Source organism: Globicephala melas, chromosome 5 (assembly GCF_963455315.2).
Source record: "Globicephala melas chromosome 5, mGloMel1.2, whole genome shotgun sequence".
Classification (NCBI taxonomy): Eukaryota; Metazoa; Chordata; class Mammalia; order Artiodactyla; family Delphinidae; genus Globicephala; species Globicephala melas.
Window position 1 is genome coordinate 93,019,962 of NC_083318.1, and position 23,343 is coordinate 93,043,304.

Sequence of the window (23,343 nt, forward strand, 5' to 3'; positions counted from 1 at the left end):
GTAATAAGCTGTTTTGAAGCAAAAGTCCATTGAGAACTAGAAGGCAGAGGGAATAATACTCTCAAGCAGCATTTCTTTAACATAATTTAAAAACTGAATTACTAAAAATGTTTACTTTAATACTAACTATAAACAAACCGCATATTCAAAAAATAAAATGCTTACTCTGTGTTGTCCCAAACACAATGCATTATCAGCAAATGATCAGTTTTGGGCCAAACCAAATTCAATTTTTCAATTAAATAAAACAATGCTTTCCATATAGAATTTACTTTGCATATACATAGTAAATTCTCAAATGCTGGTTTCACAGCTTTAGCAAAATTTACTTTCAACAATAATTCGAGGAACAAAAACCAGCTTGCAACTACATTATAGTTTAGACCAAATTTGGCCTTGCAGACACTATTCTTACGTCACAGGGTGAGCTTCATAGTAACCACTGCTAGCATTTTCTTGCACAGGTTCTGGAGATGGTTGCCTTTCTTCTTGTTCCTCTTCTACTTCATCTTCTGATTCTGAAAATACATAATATACCATATCTCATCTTAAGAGGATTTAATACACAATTTGATATATGTATTTTTAATGTTTAAAGAAGTCATGATATTTCTTACAAAGGCACTTAATTGCAATATTCCTTGTTCTCTTAAACTGAAGAGCAAGCCAGATGAATTTTGGAATTTACTCTATTTTTTAAAAAGGCCTATTAGTAACAGGGAAGGGTAGGAAAAAATGCTATTAAAGTCATAACTCAGTTTCCTTCGTCACATCGATTCAATGGAGGAATAATCGTAAAGAAAAGGAAACAAGCTGATGTATATCAACGGATGATCAATTAAATAATTATGGTATAGCCAAAAAAAAAAAAAAAAACCCAGCCAACAAAGATATATTAAGTGAAAAAAAGCAAGCATTGAGCCAGTGTACTTCCACTTTTATAAAAGTATTGATCAGTACGGAATACAACAAAATTCTATAATAGGCACCAAACTCTTGGTTATCTATAGAGGATGAAATTGAGGGAAATTTTTCACTTCCTATGTATGATTTTTATGTAATTTCATGTAATGAACTATTTCTTTTACAACAAAAACAAGAACAAAAAGGAGAAAAGGGAGTTTGACTCAGTTACGGCAGAGGCAAATTTCTTTAGTTTCACACTTTCCATGTCCTTAAAGAGTACTGATACTGACAAAACCCTTATATCTTCAAAGTAACCTCACCTTCATCAAGTTCTGGTTCAGAATCACCAAATACTTCATCTTCATAACGAAACATATCATTGTGAACATAAAACTTATTTGGAACAGATCCCTATAGGAAAATAACATCCAAATATTCCATAAATACCCATAAATGTGGTATTACATAAATACAACAAATAAACAATTTCTATTTTAATAATACAGAAATGATATAGACTGAAGATAATTTTCCAAAGTTGAACATGCTCTGATGTTAATATAAAGTAAATTACAGAAGATCACTCAAGGAATACTGAAACTCAAGAAATGGCTACTCAATATAAAAGAACCAGGACCAATTAACAAACAGAATTTTTCCATTTTGTTTAATATGTAACCTATTAAATAATAACATACTTTTAATATTATTTCTATAATCTTAATCATCTATTTACACATTAGTATCAGGATCTCATTTTTACTTCTAAATAGTCAAAGCACACACACAAAGCTCAAATAAATTAATCAACAGGTCATATTTCTCAAAATATGTTACATGCATACCTATGCCTGCAAGAAGAAACTCTGGCCACTTCAAGCAACTAGTCACAGTAAAATGAAATCATGTAAGTGAAAATTAATTGAAATGAAAACTTACTTCAGGAGCCAGAACAAAGGTTTGCATAAACTTCCTCTCTGGCTGTCCACTATTAGACAGCAAACCCATGACCTGGACCACTACTCCATCACTCAAGGTTGCATGAGCATCCACATGACGAATTTTAGTATGACATTCGCTGAAGTTCAGAGATAATACTTTGTGGTGTATATCCTTTATTAGGAGAAGAAGGTGGGGTGGAAATACAAACTCATGATACTGCATTACCTATTAAATACTACAGACTTTGATTTCCTCGCAACTCTAGAATATTAACTGCCTCATTTGAATCCATTCCACCATGCTAGGCATTACTGACAGGCTAATGTTCCTAGAACCACTAGTTTCAACATGTCACCTCTCTATACAAGAAATCACAATGGCTGTCTCATATTATAGGCTTTGTGCAGCTTTCTCCCACTGTTCCATGTTAAGTACTAGTCATTCACGTAAACTGTGTTGACTACTCCTTGACCTTGCACCTAACTTTACTGCTTGTCTGCTGATGCCATTTCTCCTACTTTCAATTTCCTCTTGTTTGGTAAGGCCAAAACCTATCATTCAGAGTCTGCTGGAAGTCCCACATCCTCTACAAAGTCATAAGGAGTATATACTCCTATGCACTCCTGTAACATAACGTTTAGACCACATTTCTATAAATGCTATATATTGTCTCAACTATTTCATGTATAAAATACACCAAGGATATTAAAATGTTCCATTTTCTCTTTTGTATCCATGCCAGTATAATACCCGTGCTTCGTACAAAATCAATGCTTGTAAGAACTCAAAGCACATCCGATGACTACTGTAACACAATTCTAGTACAGCTGATTACATTCAAAAAGAAATCCACTGGCACAAGAAGCTATTTTCCAAATCTCTATCTTACCTCAAAAAAAAAAAAAAACTAAAGTAATCTAAAATGCATATGAAATTGATACTTACATTTTGGCCATAAACTGCCTCCTGGGGCTTTCCACTAGCATCTACTCCACCATGAACATAAGAAGAATTCCTGCCATAAAACCTGTAAAACCATTGATAATTATTGACATTCAGTTGTGAAGAGAAGTGTAAGAGGCAGTAGAGTTCTCGTGTCAAACGGACCTAGTTTCCAGGTCAGGTTCTGTCACTCATTAGCTATGTAATCTTGAGACTTACAGTCCTCAAAGGTCAGTTTCCTTGGTTATAAAACAGAACAAGAGTAACTTCTCCATAGAGTTGTTGTAAGGATTAAATGAGTAATGACACAGAATTCTTAGTGTGCCTGGCACACTAAACATACACTCAGTCATTAGCTATTCTCATCTAATTCTTACCATATCTATATTTTGTTAAGTGGAAAAATGAGATATTCAAAATATATTCTAAACATCGATGCTGTAGTTAATTTACCCATTTTTTCCCCATCAGATACAGAAACTCAATTATCTAAATTTGTTTGGGAATCAGATACTGTTTAACATTCATTCTACTGAGAGTTCCAAATGATTACTAATTCCAAAGGCTTAGGTTAAAAGTTTAGATTTAAGTTAGCTGAAATAGTTCAGAGACTAAGTTAAAAAAAAACTACATTATTTCAGCATCTAGTTTCTCAATTATATTTTTATACTGCTCTTAAGTACATGACAATTAGTGTTTCTCTGGTATTACCTAAAGCAATTAGAATTAATATCTTCCTAAATTAAGGTTATCAACATGCAAAGTTAATTTTTTCGTAAAGAGAACTCAGCTCCTATTGTAATAAAACATGTAAGACTTCCTCCATGCCAAGCAATGTTCTCAGTGCACTACATACATATTGATTCATTTTACTCTCCTAACACCTCAGGAGTAAGTGCTATTAGCTAAATGAACAAACTGAAGTTCAAAGAGGTTAAATTAACTCCTCAAAGGTCACACACCTATCAAGTTGGGGCAGCTGGCTCCAGAGTCCATGCTTTTAACCATTACCCATATTTTTAAGTTTATATTATTTCCTCTCATGTACTACTGGCAAGCATGTAAACAGCTACCATTTTTCTGGAGGACAATTTAGCCGTATAAGAAAAGCCTTAGAGATAGTCATACCTTTGACTTAACAATTCTACTTCTAGGAACTTAGCCTAAGAAAATAACTAGAAAGGTGCACAAAAATGCATGTGTAAGGATATTCATTAGTGTTAATAAGTGAAAAATTAAAAACAAACTAAATGTTCATTAACAGGGAAATCTGTTACATAGCTAAGTATAAAACAGAAGTTTGTGCTGTTATTTGAAATGATGGTAGAGAGCCTTGTTTTTCCATGTTAAAAAAAAAGAAAGCTAAAAATGCTAATGCCTACATTGTGAAGACTAAATTTCAGATAATAAAAGGCCTTATTAATTCCATTCTCCCTCAAATTCACATACCCTGTCAATAAGAATGTTTATTTTTATAATAGAAAATGTACAGGTATTCCTTTTGATGGGGGGCGGGACACGGGAGGAGGTGGTAGTTATATAAAAATACCCCCTGGGATAACATAGGGAGTATTACACACAGGTTTAACAATGGAGGGGCATAATGCAAAGTAAAACTTTAGAATGCCCAGCATGATTATAAAGAGAACCTACAGATAAAAGAATAAGTCCTTTTAACAGTCTTTCCCACATGAAGTGACAATGGTATATTTATCCTTAACTCACTTGGCTAGCGTGTTCTACAACAAATGTTTGCAGAGCCTAATACTTACAAAGGTCTCACTTATCTTCCACCTGTTAAAATAAACCAGGTAGAACAAAAATTATAAATACTACTCATAATATAAATCAATTTTATTTCAATCTCTGGGAAAAAAGAACCTTACAGATGTCCAACTCTTGCCAAAATAGTAAACAAGGCTACTGTTGCTGTTTTACCAAGGAATACTATCTTGTGGATCAATCAGAAGTAATTTTCACAAGTATGATCACTTAACTGATTCATTTCCTAACATTGCTAAAGACAACTCAAAAAAACCCCCAAAAAACAAAAAACCCCAAAGAACAAAAAACAAACTTAAGCCTGTGATTTCAATAAAGACTAGAACCCATTAGTTGGTCAAGTCTGTGGTTTTTATTAAAAAAATGAAATATAAAATACCAAGAGTATGTAATTGTGTATATGTATGTGATGTGTACAGATGTGAATGTGTTATATAATGGGATATAATGTGAGGTGTTTTCCTTACTATAGATTTGAGTCAAAAAAACTTGAAAAAGACTGGTTTTAAGCCATCAGACTTAAAATACTGGGCGTGCTTTGCAAAGGTATTGTCAGGACATAAAACAGGAAAGACAAAATTTATATGTAGTCATATTCAAAAAAATAAAACCAAATAAAAATATCAAATATGCAATTAAAATTTACCTGTGTAAATATTCTGGAGCTTTATTCAGCAAAGTATAATATTGCCTCACAAACTCCCGCCCTACAAGCAGCGGACTGGGCTTCTCCATAACCATTTCTTTGCTGCACAATGTCAAATGCTAAGGGAGCAAACATAAGAATAATAACTATTAAAAGTCATCTTTGTTAAATTCCATGAAGTAAATCTTCTCAGCCATTCAACCATTTATTAAAAAGTAACTACAACAGCAAAATAATAAATTCCAAACAACTACTGATAATCTCCAACATCTGCCATCTCCCCTTTGTCTCTACTTCTTGATCTCCCTATCCTTCAATACAGGGGGAAGTAGCATAGCTCTCTTTCTAATTCCCAAGAGTCCCAGCGCTGTCTCAGACTAGGGGCACCATAATAAAGTCTTCCCACGCATAGTATCTTTTTCCTTTGGGGACCATTATCTCCTACATTCTTGGATTCCAACAGTTTATTTTTGAAAACTAGGCAGAGGGCACAAATCAGGACTTGGTGATTACATTTACCACAGACAGTACTGATTTTTGTCTTCTTTGTACTCTCTCCTTCTAGGGATTAATTTCACTGTTTTCAAAATGATAATGATTATGATTAAAAATCAGCAATAACCTCAACACTCAGATAATGGTTTTTTACATTTGGTGTATGTCTTTCTAACCTTTCTTGCTATTAATTACCTAATTACATGCCAGGCACTGTTTACAGTAAATGGGATAACCTAGTGAACAAGACTCTAGCCCTCAGGAGTATATAGTCTGTCATGGAATATAGACAAGCAAACGGAACAGAATAGGTTAGGTGCTATGATAAAGTATCTCTAAGCCCAAAATCTCAAAGATAACGTCAAGGAAATCAAGTACAAAATAAAAATAGAAACACAACCTTTCATCATTTAAAGTAAATGATTTATATGTTTATAGCCCCTCAAATAGTAAAAATTATAACATTAGGAATCGGAGAAAAGGGAAGAGAAAAAAAGAAAATTTGAATATTACTTGTTTAAATATATATATATATATATATATATACACACTATATACATGTGTGTATCTACTGGGTAAATCAGGATGCAGTTTAAATTCCTGTTAACAAATAAATTTCAACGTAGGTTTCTTTTTCTTTTTCTTTTTGGCTGCACCACGTGGCTTGCAGGACCTTAGTTCCCTGACCAAAGATCGAACCCACACCCTAGGCAGTGACAGCACGGAGTCCTAACCACTGGACCGCCAGGGAATTCCCTCAAAGTAGGTTTCCTTTAAACAAAAAATTTCACAAAGATAGCCCACCATAATCATTACAATTGTGATGCTGTTTTTAATTAAAGAAACAGATACCAGCCATAATGGAGCCTACAGATAAAACTCTACAATTCTAGTGACTCCCAACTCTACTTTTACATAATGCTCTATTAGATTCCCCGTTTCTCTTTTTCAACTGTCTTGCAACTCTCATTCGATATTAAAAAAAATGTATTTACATTTTTATATAATTCCTAACTCCTTTCAAAAATAATTAACTGCTTCCAGTGGCAGGGTCTGGGGAACGCACAGTGGCAAGAAGCCCTTGAAGCAGCCCAAGAAGCAGGCCAAGGAGATGGAAGAGGACGATAAGGCTTTCAAGCAGTAAAAAAAAAAAAAAAAGGAGCAGAAGAAGCTGGAGGTAAAAGTGAAGGCCAAGGGGAAGGGTCCCCTGGCCACAGGTGGAATTAGGAACTCTGGCAAAAACTAAGCTGTTCTTTATGCCTCAGGTGATGGTGACCCTTACTTCCATTACTGTTTAAACACCTGAATTCTCTTCCATAACATCTGTTGCCACCTCTAGCTAGAATGAAGGGTTGTCTTGGAGCCTGTGGCACATTTTTTTCCTTAAATGTTCATACAGTGGCTCATCTCTTCAGTTCATCCTTAGCCACTTCTACCTTAGCTGTGAGGTCAAAGTAAACCCATCCCAGAATCCTGCCAGTCTGCTCTTCAACCTTTGTTCTACCTTGAATTCTGTACCATCTACAATCAAACCAACTCATTAAAAAAAAAAAAAAGTTAATCCACAAAGTAGAATCAGATACTGTCATTCAGGTGCCATTAGTCTCCCCCAAACCGAAAAACCTCCAAATAGATGAACAAATTCTAATGCATAAAAGGACTCTCAGGACTTCCTTGGTGGCACAGTGGTTAAGAATCCACCTGCCAAAGCAGGGGACACAGGTTCGAGCCCTGGTCCAGGAAGATCCCACATGCCTCAGAGCAACTAAGCCTATGCGCCACAACTACTGAGCCTGCACCCTAGAACCCATGAGGGGCAACTACTGAAGCCCACGTGCCTAGAGCCTGTGCTCCGCAACAAGAGAAGCCACTGACTGACAAGCTCACATGCCGCAAACTAGAGAAAGCCCGTGCGCAGCAACGAAGACCCAACGCAGCCAAAAATAAATAAATTATTAAAAAACAAAAAGAACTCTCATTTGCTACATTTAAAGTAATGAAGCAGGGGACTTCCCTGGTGGCACAGTGGTTAAGAATCTGCCTGCCAATGCAGGGGACACAGGTTCCAGCCCTGGCCCGGGAAGATGCCACATGCCGCGGAGCAACTAAGCCTATGTGCCACAACTACTGAGCCTGCACTCTAGAGCCCGTGAGCTGCAACTCCTGAAGCCCGCGCTCTGCAACAGAAGCCACTGAAATGAGAAGCCCGTGCACCGCAGCAAAGGGTAGCCCCCGATCACTGCAACTAGTGAAAGCCTGCCCACGCACAGCAACGAAGACCCAACACAGCCAAAAGTAAATAAATAAATTTATAAATAAATATTTTTTTTAATTTAAAAAAGTAATGAAGCAAAAAAACAGTATTTTTATTTTGAATGATGGAGAAGGCTTAAGAACAGTAGACTCACCTAGTCAAATTTTATAAAATAACAAAAATGTGGAAATTTTACACATTTAAATACTGTAACAACTGATTTAAGCTGTGGGAAGATACTAACTTACCCTCTGAATAAAATAATTATGTACAAAATAATTTTGTTCAAATGGTTAATGACAAAAATACTATTAGGGATTGTTTCTGGGTTTGGAGATTCTTGTACTTCCTTCTTTTTTTGCCCAATTTCCAGATTTTCTACAGTGAGACTTTGTTATTTACCCCAATTTCCCATCACATTTATAAAGTACATCTTCACCTACCATTTTTGTCACCTACATATAACCAAAGTGAAAAAAAAAAAGGTACCAATTACACATATCAATGTCAGAGAAAGGTCAAAATACACTAGAGTTACTGTAACAAAGTTCGGGAGAGGCTTCACATTGCCCACTACCTATACAGTCACTAAGGTTGATGGCCATAAGGCCATGATATCAATTTAGATCAGAGAGACAGGCAAAGGAGATGGGCAGTGGAGGTAACTTTTACTTGATTAAGTCAATAAATTATTATTTATTCAAAAAAGGTTAACCTGAAAAGTGAACTTCAAATGGTGAACAAGATAAGGCAGTGCTAATCTGGTAAATGCTTAAACAAATAGCTATACATAAGAGGCTATGCAGAGTACACTTGTTACGGGGATGCTCTCCCAGGGAATGATAAAATGAAATGAAGAGGTTACTTAGAGGATGGTGTTTCAGTTAACTGCACTGACTTAAATGTAACTTACAGATCAGTTACTTGTTTAACTGCTTTAGTGACTCAATTTAGAAGGCTAAAATATAATCGACTGATGGAAGTGAACTCCATCAACCAGAAAGTAAAAGTATAGAAAGGGAAAAAAGCAACCTCACTGACTTACCTACTTTTTACAACAGGTTAATTTATGTATTCTACAGAAACAATTGCCATCTTCCAGTGTTCTCCCCTGGAGGAGGGAAATTTATTCACAGCAAAGAACCCAAGGCATAGGTAAGCAATTTCTGGGATTTGGGTCCTTCTATATATGTGTGTGTGTATATATATATATATACAGAGATATATAAATACACACACACCCCTCTGAACATGAAAGTAAGAAAGGTTTTAACTATCTAAGGCCATGAAAAAGTCATGACCTTTTTGGATCTTATTTCTTAATTCACAAATGGAGAAGCGATCTCTGGTCAAGCCTACAAGACTATGCAGTTCAACAAAGATAGCCAAGATTTAAGGATACTTATGTACAAAAAGAATCTTCAGAGACTATTGGCCTCTAGCACCTTCAAAGAAAGAGCAATTATCATTTAACACCTTTTTATAGAAAGTGAAATTCCATGTATTAAGCCCCGCTTTCCCACAAAACACCTGAATATGTGGAGACTGCTGTCATACTGGGATGTACAATGTAAAATGTACTCTTTTCCTGTCAGTTAAAAGCAATATCAATCCTATTTATTCATCGAGATACCAACATGATTACATCTGACTTTCCTTACTATTTACAGAGCTTCAACTACTTCAGAGGTCATTCACTAACTCTGCCCGTAATTCCTGTGTATCTTAATCAATATCCTTTTATTCCTGTCTCTCTTTTTAAATAAATTTGTTTACTTATGGCTGTTGGGTCTTCGTTGCTGTGCGCGGGCTTTCTCTAGTTGCGGTGAGAGAGCTTCTCACTGTGGTGGCTTCTCTTCATGCGGAGCACTGGCCCTAGGCGCACAGGCTTCAGTAGTTGTGGCTTGCGGGCTCAGTAGTTGTGGCTTGTGGGCTCTACAGCGCAGGATCAGTAGTTGTGGTGCACGGACTTAGCTTCTCCACGGCATGTGGGATCTTCCTGGGCCAGGGCTCGAACCCGTGTCCCCTGCATTGAAAGGCGGATTCTTAACCACTGCATCACCAGGGAAGCCCCTCATTCCTGTCTCTTAAAATGTTTCCTCCTCTCCATTTGCCTAGGCTAATTTCTGAAGCACATCTACTCCAGCTCTCATGGGAAACTGCTCTATTATCAACTGTCACCGTCTTTTCTCAACCTCTTTATGTCCATTAAGAGGGGAACGGAGGAGAGGAAAAAGTAACACTATGAACACAAATCCAAGATAGCAAAGAAAGTCACAGTGTGCTTTATATCCTACAACATGCTCAAGTTTCCTCAATTTCAAGATATCCTTTAAAAAAGTTATCACCCTCTTTCTCTTTTCTCCTTGACCAAAGCTTCAGTTTTTAGGAAAACACTTAGGGTTTTTGTTTGTTCTTTAGTTAAAAATCACTAATATAATGGGGCTCCCCCCAAAACAAACAATCTCAGGCTACATGAATATGAATGTAATGTCTAAAATGGACTGACAGTTCTGTTCTAATATGCATAAATTAAATACTGGTTCAACAGTGAATGGAAACTACAGGAAGGTAGATTTAGCTTCAATATAATGCAAGAATAACCAGAACAGAGCTACTTCATGAATAGCCAATCATTGCAGGTATTTATTCCAGAGACTAAACAATTTAGCAGAAATGTAGTAAAATAATATGTCCAAAAAATGCATTCATTTGGGCCCAGCTAAAATACTGTTCTCCTGAAAATCTTTCCTGATTTCCGAATAGAATACAATTGTCTTTCCCCTGAATTCTCAAAGTACTTTGGGCCTTTGTCATGGCACTTTATTAATCATATTCTGGGGACTTCCCTGGTAGAGCAGTGGTTAAGAATCTGTCTGCCAATGCAGGGGACAGGGGTTTGATCCCTGGGCCGGGAAGATCACACATTCCGCAGAGCAACTAAGCCTGTGCGCCGCAGCAAATACTGAGCCCGCCTTCCTAGAGCCCGTGCTCTGCAACAAGATGCCCGTGCACTCCAACAAAGACCCAATGCAGCCAAAAGTTAAAATTAAAAAAAAAAATCATATTCTCACCTAAATTACTAACTGTGCATCTTAGTCTTCCCCTTCTCTACTCCTCTCTCAAATATTATAATCTAAGTTCTCCCTTAAATGTAATTCTCTGAAAAGTCACAATTCCCAAAAATCCAATGACCTCAGTCTTCTACCTGTCTACACTATCACTGTTGCTCACCTCCTCCTATGTTTCTAGATTTCTACCATGAGGCAACTTTCCTTCTCATCAAAATGCAGAAGTCCTCAAGGTCTGTCTTCTAATGTGGCAATTTCAGATTGCCAAATGGCTTCAGCTCTCAGATATACCTAAATTTATATGTAGTCTCTGCCATGAACTCAAATTTGACATTTTTAACCCCTTGCTGAATACCCACGTATGAACTCATAGGTAACCCAATATATGCACCCTCCCCTATAAAGAGAAAGCAGTTTCCTTATTTCTGCTAATGGTGCCACCATCTTGTTTGCAAGCTTAGTTCTAAGTGACTTTCCCTCTTTAAGCTTCAAACTGCAAAATCTAGACAACTCGAAAATTTCTTGGAATTTGTCCCATCCTGTCTGTTCCCATTGAATTCAGACCCTTTCAGTTCTTCCTCAAAAGTCTTCCAAACTTCTGTATCATGTGTAGCATACACTGTATCCAGTAAAATCCAAACACCTGCATTCAGTTTGAAGTATAAGGCCTTCCACTGAAATCCAGTCTGACACACAAGGCCCTAACCAACGTTTCAAATTTATCTTTCATTACACTTCTCACCGCTCTAAACAAATTCTACGCTCTAAGAATATTATACCACTTACCATCATTACTCTAGGCCATTGTCTTACTTCATTCAACACAGGCTGGGTAAATAGGTGGGATAACACAAATTCATTCAAGATTTACTGAATACCTTCTATATATATGCCAGATTCTATGCATGGAAAAACAAAGGTGAACATGTCAGACTTGATCTGCTGCTTGGGAGACAGAATTCCTAAACACAATTATCTAATATGATAAATGCTACAGCCCTACCACAAAGAATGTACCACTTGCACTGCAACAGGAGTAGAAATCTGACATGTAGAAAATGAGGAAGTGAGTATTTCACGCCAGAGCTAAAAGAGAAAAGAATTTTTAGGAGATGACTGTCTCCTCAAAACCACAAATTGCTCCTTCATGCACTTTTCAAAAGCCTACTCAAGATCCTATTCCAACCCTACCTGGCTTTCTTAGCTAGGTCCCTCAGGCTGGATTAATCATTTCTTCTCTCAGTACTACATATATCTTCTTTGGCTCTTTTATTAACACATTTAGTCCTAGTAATATGTGTGCCTGTGCATAGGCACAACCCTCTCCTGTTTGGAAGTCTCCTTTAAGTTAATGTTGAGCATAAGCCTAGCAGTGTTATGCTTCCAGGAGATGCTCAAGAGACGGTGTTTGCAGCATCTACCATTACTTTGTACATAAAAGGATTAAAAAATTTGTTGAACAAATCTGTGATGCTAAAGACCTCTTAAGGGAAGTCCCTGATGATCCAGTGATTAGGACTCTGCACTTCCACTACAGGGGGGCACGGGTTCGATCCCTGGTTGGGAAACTAAGATCCAGCATTCCATGTGGTGGAGCCATTAAAAAAAAAAAAAAAAAAAAAAGACCTCTTAAGAGAAGTAGCCTACCAAACTACAAAGGTATTTCAATAGTTAATGAATAAACCTCCTACAAAAGATGTAATGTACAACATGATAAAATATAATTAACACTGCTGTATGTTACATATGTAAAGTTGTTAAGAAAGTAAATCCAAAGAGTTCTCATCACAAAAATTTTTTCTATTTCTTTAATTTTGTATCTGAGAGGATGGTGTTCAAAACTTATGCGATAATCATTTCACGATGTATGTCAAATCATCATGCTGTACACAAACTTATATAGTGCTATGTCAATTTTATCTCAATAAAACTGAAAGGGAAAGAAAGCTTATATGGGGGAATGCTAATGAATAAAAAAATCATTAATCATGTAATTCCAAAATATTTTTAAAGTCAGTCTTCTATACTCTAGTTCTTATTTATATGTAAATGTATATACGTGTACACATTCATTTACGTGTACACATACTACTACTGCAATATGAAGTTAAGAGTTTTGAGATTAACTAAAGGTCCAAACAAAACAAGTAAAGCAGCTTTAGCACAAGTAATTCTAAGAACTTTTAGAGATAAATCTAAAAAATTTAGCATTACAGTAGACCCACACAATATAGTCAATTTATTTCCAAAGGTACCAAAGTAATTCTCTTTTCAACAAAACGATTTTGGAACAACTTGATGTCTACATGTTAAAACAAAAGGAAGTTTGACTCATACTTTGTACCATGTACAAAAATTACCCTGAAATGGACCACGGACCTACATGTAAAACCTAACTCTAGGCTTCTAGGAAAAAGGACAGGAAAAAATCTTAATAACCTTAGGTTAAGTAAAGATTTTAGATAAGACACAAAAAGAAAAAATTTTAGAAAACTGACAAATTGGGCTTACATCAAATGTAAAACGTCTGTTCAAAGTCATCAAGAAAATGAAAAGACAAGCCACAGTATGAAAGAAAATATTTGTAGAATACATATCTAATAAAGGATTTATTCCCAGAAGACAAGCCTCTCCTAACTTAATAATAAGAAATCCAATTTTAAATGGGCAAAAGATCTGAATATACAGTCCACATCAAGATATACAGATGGCAAATAAACATGAAATCAATAATCATTCAAAATTACAAATTAAAACCATGATGACATACCACTAAATACCTTTAATGGCTAGCATTAAAATCTAAAAATAGTAAGTGCCTGCAAGGATGGGAAAAGTTGGCAGGAACAAAGAAATGGTATAGTCACCTTGGAAAACAGTATGGCAGTTTCTCACAAAATTAAACGTACATGTCTCATATTACCCAGCAATCCCACTCCTACACATTTATCCAAAAGACATGAAGTACATGTCCACACAGAGACCTGTATGTTGTTTGCAGCAGCTTTATTAATAAACACTCAAAACCTGGAAACAACAAAATGACCATTAGCCAAGCGAATGAACAAACTGTGGTAAATCCAAATAATCAAATACTTGGCAATAAAAAGAACTTATTGATATATGCAACAACATGAATGAGTTTCCAAAATATTACCTAAAGATAAAAGTTAATGCTATATGATTCTACTGATATGTCAGTCTACAAAAATGAAAATTATAGGGCTAAATCAGATCAGGGGCTAGAGACAGAAGGGAAAGAAATATATCTTGATTGTAGTGGTGGTTTCATGACTGTGTATGTCTATCCAAAATCATACAACTGAACACATGAAAAGACCAGTTTTTACTGATTGTAACTTATTCCTCAATTTAAAAAATTTAGCAATACAATTATGCTTTATATTAATCATTTCACAAACATTTATGGAGAATCTACCACATACCAAGCACTTATTTGTAAGGTAACCCTGAAATTGACAATATCCAACAGTTCAAAAAACGCAGTTTATTCAGTCTTTCATCTATTATATTAACAAAAATGAAAATGACTGATAATATCAAGTACTGTTAAAGGGGTGGGGGAAAAAGGCTCTTTCAAATACAGTGTTGGTGGAAATATAGTTACAACCTTTTGGAGATGTAATTTTGCAGTTTTAATAAAATTAATTTAAAATGAATACATATAACCAGTAATCCCACTTCTAAGACACACTACAAAGAAATACATGCACAATTGCACAAAGATAATAGGAAAGTTATAAAAATAGACAAAAAGTACTCTCCACAAAAGTTAATAACCAAATTGTAGAATGCTACAAATCCCATCTTTGGAAAAAAGGCATGATACAAAAAGAAATATACAAGATAATATGTGTTGTGGGTCTAGGGAAAAAAAAACACTACATACCAATTCAGACCACCACTGGTAAACTATTTACTATACTGTCTGAATACTACAAAGAGTATATATGTACTTTGTGATTTTAAAAAACACTTTAAATTTTTCATTTACTTTCTGATAACCATCTAACAGATACATGTTATTAGTCAGAAAACATGGCTGTAGAATAAAGGTCGAAAGTGTGAAAATTCATTTAGCACTACAAGCAAAGCAAAAAAGTAATCTGACATTATGCCTACAACATTAGTGACAATTTATGGTTAAAGTCTGAGTGTGCTTAAATACTACCAACTAATTGAAAATAAAATTGAGGAGGTGGAGATGGGAGGAACAGTGATAAAGATACCATGCTGGAATTTAAAATCAGCAGCTACACAGAGAAACAAAAACTTACTGCCTAGATCCTAAGGTGCACTCTCAAATTTTGTTGTTTCCAAGAGGTAACTTAAAAAACATTTGATATGCTTACCTGATATAGCACTATTTTTTTCTGATAACCTAATATTAAATTAACGGTCTTAAAAACAAAAAAGTAACAGTCTTACAAACAAAAATACAATACACTGAACCCCAACTGTGAAACATCAGTTCATATGCAATCATTAAAATACTGTCAAAGACTATAAAACCATAGAAAAAAAGCAGTATAAAATTTGCAACTAAGATATGATTTCAATAATATGAAGGCAATGTTTGCACTTGAACAAGAAAATGAAATTAATTCCTTAGATCTACTACTGCAAAATAATTATCAGAGCAGATTACAATACAAAAGAGAAGGTTATCCAAGTGAAGTAATTTTGTATTCCGTTAATTCTTTTTAATCTTAGGAATCTCTGAAATGGCACCTCCATTCTATATTAAGAAATAAAATAGATATATCTACATAGGATCATAAACTCTAGTTATACTAAACTGTTAACCCTAAACACCTGGCTGCAACCACCACCACTATATATAAGCATCAAAATGCACAATCAAAAATTCACTCTTTGAGGAGCCTGGAATGTTCTGACCGACATCTATAACGAGTGATGAGAACTGCAGTATCTTTGTCTCAAGCACCTGGGGGGGAGGTGAGTAGGATTTCACTTATTGCAAATTACTTACATGAAATTTCATGTCACAATTTGGTGGCTATTTTAATAACTGGAAAAAAAAAACGTGCAAAATGAAAACTGCTGAGAAGTTGAGACACCATGTTGTCTTAAAAAAAAAAAAGTCAAGAAACCAAAAGAAAATGACAGTTTGAAAAACAGAAAAAAGTCTACAAAAAATTTTGTCAGTACTGTACAGTTAGATGTAGTACTTTATCTTGCTTTCTATAAAAAGAGTAAGATCCTAGTAACAGGATGCAGTTATCTTACCAGAAACTATGTTACCAAAGGCTATGTCTATGCTAGGACACAACTTGTCTCTACTATTGGATACTTACCCACCCCTTTCTCTCTAGAGCCCCTCACTCATGGCTGGTCTCACACTAGTCAGGCCCAGGCCCATTCTCACTGAACCATGGACCGTAAGATCCATTTCTGACAGCTAACCTCATATTAAAATTGAAACCTTGGAAATTCCAGATGGTCTTTGTTTAGAATGACTTTACCAATTGAAAGAGCAATGCAGGGCTTCCCTGGTGGCACAGTGGTTAAGAATCTGCCTATTGGGACTTCCCCGGAGGTCCAGTGGTTAAGACTCTGCCTTCCAATGCAGGAGGCCTGGGTTAGATCCCTGGTCGGGGAACTAAGATCCCACATGCCATGGGGTGCAGCCAAAAACTAAAAAAAAAAAAAAAAAAGAATCCACCTGCCAATGCAGAGGACACGGGTTCGAGCCCTGGTCCGGGAAGATCCCACATGCCGCAGAGCAACTAAGCCCGTGCACCTAGAGCCCGTGCTCTGCAGCAAGAGAAGCCACCGCAAGGAGAAGCCCGCGCACCGCAACGAAGAATAAGCCCCACTCACCACAACTAGAGAAAGGCCGCGCACAGCAACAAAGACCCAATGCAGCCAAAAATAAATTTTTTTAAAAAGAGCAATGTGTATCTATTTAGAAGAGCAACCTTCAATTTGTTGTGGCACACCGCAGAATGAAAGCATCACAAACAAGATCTAAGCACCAGTCACAGAAATAAAAGGTAGCTGTGGATTTTTTCTCTCCTCAGGCCCCAAAGGTAAGGAGGCAAGTTTTGAAGTTCAGAAGCTATTAAAAGTGACCAAGCATTAAAGAAATGGAAACGCAGCCCCACAAAAATTAAAGCGTGTATTTATATTATGCTTTAAGGTTTAACAAGTAACTACACATTCCTTTACCTCCGTGAAATAGATACGATATTAGCTTCATTTACAGAAAAGGAAACCGAGATGTTTTCAGAGCCTAAGGAAAGGAGTTCAAGGTCCCTCAGTTATAGTTATGAGAGAGAGGATTTGAAATCATGTCTCCTCCCTTTAGTGATGTTTTCATTACACCTGCTTAACAACCACCGCTTATGAAGAACCATCAGGGATGCAAGAATATAAAAAAAATTTAAAGTCTAACTTAGCTTATTTGATACTGTAGGGAGGAGCCAAAAGGCAGAAAACAGTAACATAACAGGAAATCCAAAACAGTCATCCTAGCATACTACAATAGTGTATCAACATAGGGTAAAATATCTGGAAATTAAGTTAAAAGTACGCTGAGAAACAGCAGTCAAGAAACTGATTCTATTGTTTCTGAAGCCAGTCCAGAGTTCTGGGAGATGGAACTTGTTTGTTCTGTCAGCCCTTAAATGTTTCCCAGTGGAGAGTTAAGTCAAGTTTGTCAATTAAATTCTACTGAATTTAAGTTCAGAAACAACCTAATTCGTAACTATCAAAACCAGCCTTGAAAAGGGGTCATTCCTCATCTCCATACGCACTTGTATAAAATATGTGGGAAAGTCTTATTTAAAGCAACCTAGAAAATCCTGATAACAGGCAAACAGCAATAATTCTTCAGGACAAGGAAACTGTTAACCTAAAGACACTATGGGTATTTATAGATTTTCAGTAACTGATACGGAGATTTTCATTTTTGATCTCTCATAAATGGAATATGGATAATAAATATATCCTACTACCAAGAGTGCCAATCCTATTCAAACTCAAGAGCTGTCTGCTAACAACTCAACTGCTCACCTGCTAACTAAACACTCACTCAATACGAGTATCAAATTATTAAAGACTTATTTTCTTCTCCTTCCATTTTTGATCCCCATCCACCCCACAAGCATTCTGGTTCTTTCCTCTTGCTGCTTGTTCACCACTGACAAACATTTCCACCCCTGAATATTCGGCAACCTGAACCATAACAGTTCTTAAATAGTAAACAATCCATTTGAGGTCCTTATCCTCCCTATAATTCGTGGACAACCTTTCAGAATTAAACAGCCTCTAGTGATTAAATCATAACACAAGGATACACATGAATTATCCTAAATATTTAAGAAAATAGGAAGATTAAGAAACAACACATAATTCAGTACTAAGAATTTGAAACTAATCATACCGTCTATTTTTTGAGATCAGGATTTTGGACATCAAAAGGACCACTGGATACTAATAGGGTCAACTGTTTAGAAACTGTCCACATGCCTAAGGCTATATATTAACTGCCAAATATGGAGCCGGACAAGGAATTCCCATCTTCTTCCCCTGTAGCATACGGGGTCGCCTAACTGCAGTTAATGATTCACAGATCCAGGTACATGCAATGCTAACATTTGGAAGACTAGCACCAGGTGTTAAAACCAGTATTTCAACACAAGTTATTATCACAACAATCATGTGGGGGGGGGGAAGGGCACAACTTTGCTATTATTCCAGCTTCGGTGCACGTGGGTTCTGTGGGTTTTTGCTGGTGCTTGATTTTTAAGAGAGCAAAGGTACTGCCCCTCCAAAAAAAAAAAAAAACTGTTAAGAAAGTAGGCATACATTGGAGGGAAAAAATTGATCTATGCGGAAAATTGTAGATGCATATCTATACTCGCCCCAAAGCGGCACAGGGCCATCTTAAGAAATCTGCCTTTGGAGAGGCAGGTAAAATTCGATCAGATTGAACTAACAATATTAACACAACATACGGATGCTATGTTCCTCTTCTTGACTATCCTTCCCACCCTCCCCAAGGAGACATGGGGGAAGAGGAAGAAACCCATTCCTCAAAGCACTCAAACATCTCTTCTATTCCTGGGTCAGCAAGAGATCGCCTACAGAAAAAGGGCACGGAGAAGGCGTACGTTATATACAGCCCGGGTTTCCCAGCTCCTTCGGGATAAACCCGCGGGGGGAGGGTCAAGGACCGCTGAACACCAGGTACTGGGTAAGCAAAGCGAAGGCTGCCTTCAGAGCCGGATTCTGTTTCCGTGCACCGAAATGGTGCCCGGAGGCCGCTACTTTCGCATCTGCGTCGCTTCTGCCTCCGCCGATACAGCCTCTTTTCCCCTCCCCCACGGGCGGGGCGGCGGCGGCCTCCCCACTGCCAAGGAACCGGGAATAAGAGCCGCAAGAGTCTGGGACCGAGGCTGGTGGGCTCCGCACCCGAAACATCCTATCGGGCAAGCCCACTCCCCCACGTCCCGTCCGAAGCCTCCATCAGCGCGCCTTTGGGAGCAACTGCGTCCCCTTTCCTAGCTCGCCACCTCATCTCCAACAAACACCGGCCCCACCTGTGCCCTCGGAGCCCTCCGTCCGCACGACGCGCGCCGGTCACCTCCCCCCCCACGGCCTCCCATCCCTCACCTGAGGAAAAAGCTCGGCTTCTCTCTCGCACACACAGCAGCGTAGGCAGCCGGCAAGAACAATGTCTCTCTCTGCAGCTACACCTCCGACACCGGAGCTCATTCACTGGACGGTTGCCTCGAGCCACGGCGCGCGACTGGAATGTCCCCTTCCGACCACCAGACCGACCGCCCTTCCCGGCCCCCATACACACCTCCAACCAACAGCGGCGGCGGGTACGTCGCGCGGAGGTCAGCGGGAAAGTCGCCGAGGACCGGCTGCAGCAGATTCTTGTCGCTCGCCGCCCTCTCCCTCCTCCGACAAACCTCAGACCTCGGAACCGGAGAGGCACGAGCTGGTTCCCCTCACCACCACCTCTTCCCGGGCGCCAGGCACTGCGGCGAACGACAAGGAACACGGACGTCCCGCCCCCTTTGCCACCGCCCCCTCTTATTGTTTTACCCCTGCCGAAAGGGCTGGGGGACCCCCCAGCACGGCTTCAGCCAATCACGCATCTCCTCCAAGAGCTGGACCCAATCTTCTCGCGTCTCTCTGCGGAGCACGCGCAGAACGCCGCAGCGCTCACGTACTCTCGCGCCCGGAAAGCCGGGGAACCGGAACCGGCGTGAAGCCGGGGCGAGAGTCCGCTGATTTGACGTCACAAGAAGGCTGCCTTTCTCCTGCCCCAAGGATCCGGCCTCTTCGCCCTTCGAGAGCGCACCCTAACAGGAGCCGGGTCGCTGCAGCGCTGTGCCTTCTGCGTTGTCTTTTGGGGACTGATTTTTCTGGTCCTTTTATGTTATTAAGAGGAAGGGAATTTTAGTGATTTTTTTTCTCTCTGAACTAGGTGTCTGCAGGTTGCTGCTCTAGACGAGAGTAAAAATGCAGCCATTGGTTTCAGCTGCTTGCACCCTAAACTCAGCCTAGGAAATGGAGGTTTTTAAGCTCCACCGATAAGTTCAAAATCGTTCAACGCTATATTATGGGGCCTACTGGGTGCTAAGTACTGGGATGTAGAAAAATAGGACTTGGTCTCCACAGACAGAAAAAACAGTTCTGTTTCTTTGTGTGTTGTTTAGCGTTAGGCGTTGCTAAATACATACTAAGCATTTTATATGCTAAAGCAGCTAAAAGCTGAAATCCCAGGAGATATCAGGATTACAGACCTGTCCTAGATCTAGGCCCAGACTTGGCCGCAGGGGCATAGCTGGGAAAACACTAGACACTGACTCTCATGACCTTAATTCATGGAAAAAGCCACATCTTCTTACAGTCAAGGAAGCCACTTTGCACCTTAGTTCTGGCAGTGTTTCTCAGAGACTATCAAGACAGCTGAGGAATTTTGGAAGGAAGGGCTGAGGAAATGGTGAAAGGAATAAAAGGCAATTAGGAAAGGAAATGCCCACAGAAGAAACAAAACTCAGGCATATACATTTCACCAGTTTTCTTAACAATTCTTTCAGAGTAACTAACTTTGAAGTATTTTTCACGTGTGAAAACTGAGGTTTACGGGGCAGTGCAACATTTGAACCTCCAAAATCTACACTACTATTAACTTATGCTGCTTAATCACGTTGTTATATACAAAATATATGGGCAGACTATCACTCTTATGAAATGAACTTTGACATGTTTTTCTTTAAAGTATCATAATACATTACATGAAAACTGCCCTTCAAATCTAATAGTTATGTGCCAGCCACTCATCTGTTTTAATTGTTTAATCCTCACAATAACCCTATAAAGTAGTTACGATTTTTATGCTAATTTTACACAGGAGGAAACTAAGGCTTAGAGAGGTCGAGTTAACTTGCCCAAGGTCACACAGCTACTACTCCGTTGGAGCTGGGATTCAAACACAAGCAGTCTGCCTTTACAATCCATGCTATGGAATACTCTCCTTGTATTAATTGGCACAACTTACTTATCTCTTCTGTTGATTGACATTTCTACTGTTTCCACTGTAAAGCTCTTATGCACAATGCTGTTATTCCTCACCAAGTACAAAAATTTCTCTGGAGCATGATTCTCAGAAATTAACATGCATCAGAATCACCAGGAGAGCTTGTTAAAACACAATGCTGGGCCCCCTCCCAGGGTTTCTGATTCAGCAAGTCTATGTTGAGGCCTGAGAATTCGCATTTCTAACAAGTTCCCAGATGCTGCTGCTACTGCTGCTCTAGGAACGACACTTTAAAAACCACTGATCTACACCATGGTTGGCAAACTTATACTGTTAGGGACAGACAGTAAATATTTTAGGACTTGAGAGCCATAAATGGTCTTTGTAACATATCCAACCCACGCATTCCCGTTTTTAAATCCTTCAAAAATGTATTAATAAAAGAAATATTCTTAGCTCTGGAGCTATATAAAAGCAGGCCTCAGACAACCCTTGTCCGAGGGTACATATCAATAGGTGGAGTTATTGGGAAAAACGACTTCATTATCTTCAATTTTATTAAAATACCCAAAACTGTTTTCCTAAGTAGTTATTTTTACTTCCTAAATGTCTCTTAAGTCCGTGCCCTCTGAATACTTTCCATACGTATAGCTCTGCCCAGGTTCAGGACCGTTTTATCTTTCCAGAATGACTGCAATAACCTAAGGAATCTTCCAGCCATACGAATATAACCTCCATTAAATACGCCCTCCCGGGACAGACAATAAGGCAGGGAGAGAAGTAGGAATGTATTCATTCAGTGGCTCAAGCCAAACACTGTTAAGTCACCCTTGACTCTGTCTCACACCACACAGCAAGTCACCAGTAAATTTCTGTTCCCTCTACCTTCAACATTTATTCTAGATTAAACACTTAGCACTATTACTGTTATTATTATTATTATTATTCTCACAGCAACCAGATCCTTTATAGCTATAAATCAGATGACATTCTCAATACCCTCCAAAGGCAACACAATAAAATCCCAAGTCCTTACCACGCAAGGCATCTCATCCCTAATTTAGTTCTTACCATTACTTCTTTTCTTACTACTTTTTCTCTTATACACCTCAGCCCTTCCTTTGACATTTCACATCCCCACCCCAATGTGTGTCTTAGATGTGAATCTTTATCAAAAGTTTGTGAAAAATCAAAATAAACTTCATCTACTGATTTCCCCAAGTACTCATACTGAAATATCTCACTCAGGCATTCTAAAGGTGAGTTAGGCATGATTTTACCTTACACAAACTACCCTTCAAAGAATTTCAGTTAACCTTATCTGCTTAAATAGTCTACTAGCTTGTCTAAGCTGTATTCTGTGGTTATTTTGTAATCTCCCTATATTTCCTAGGTTCTCTTCTAGGTTGTTTTTTATAAATAGTGTAACTCAAATGGTAACCTACAGGTTGTCTGGCAGAGTGTCTACTCAATAATAGCTTCCAGGGCTTCCCTGGTGGCGCAGTGGTTGAGAATCTGCCTGCCAATGCAGGGGACACGGGTTCGAGCCCTGGTCTGGGAAGATCCCACATGCCGCGGAGCAACTAGGCCCATGAGCCACAACTACTGAGCCTGCGCGTCTGGAGCCTGTGCTCCGCAACACGAGAGGCTGCGACAGTGAGAGGCCCATGCACCGCGATGAAGAGTGGCCCCCGCTCGCTGCAACTAGAGAAAGCCCACGCACAGAAACGAAGACCCAACACAGCCAAAAATATAAATAAAT

General features: G+C 38.3%; 1 protein-coding gene across 5 annotated transcripts in view; it reads right to left on the reverse strand.

Moving 5' to 3' along the window:
- The window catches only part of G3BP2 (G3BP stress granule assembly factor 2), a 76,852-nt gene that overhangs the window by 10,955 nt on the left and 42,554 nt on the right, over positions 1-23,343 (reverse strand). The window contains exons 1-7 of one of the 5 annotated variants that reach the window (XM_070045583.1): positions 19,893-20,124; positions 9,744-9,993; positions 5,219-5,337; positions 2,794-2,875; positions 1,846-2,019; positions 1,227-1,317; positions 416-518 (exon numbers count right to left, since the gene is read on the reverse strand). In XM_070045583.1, the coding sequence (XP_069901684.1) occupies positions 416-518; positions 1,227-1,317; positions 1,846-2,019; positions 2,794-2,875; positions 5,219-5,313 (545 nt within the window). In that variant the 5' untranslated portion in view covers positions 5,314-5,337; positions 9,744-9,993; positions 19,893-20,124. The other 4 variants (XM_030877889.2, XM_030877888.2, XM_030877887.3 and 1 more) reach the window with 4 other exon arrangements.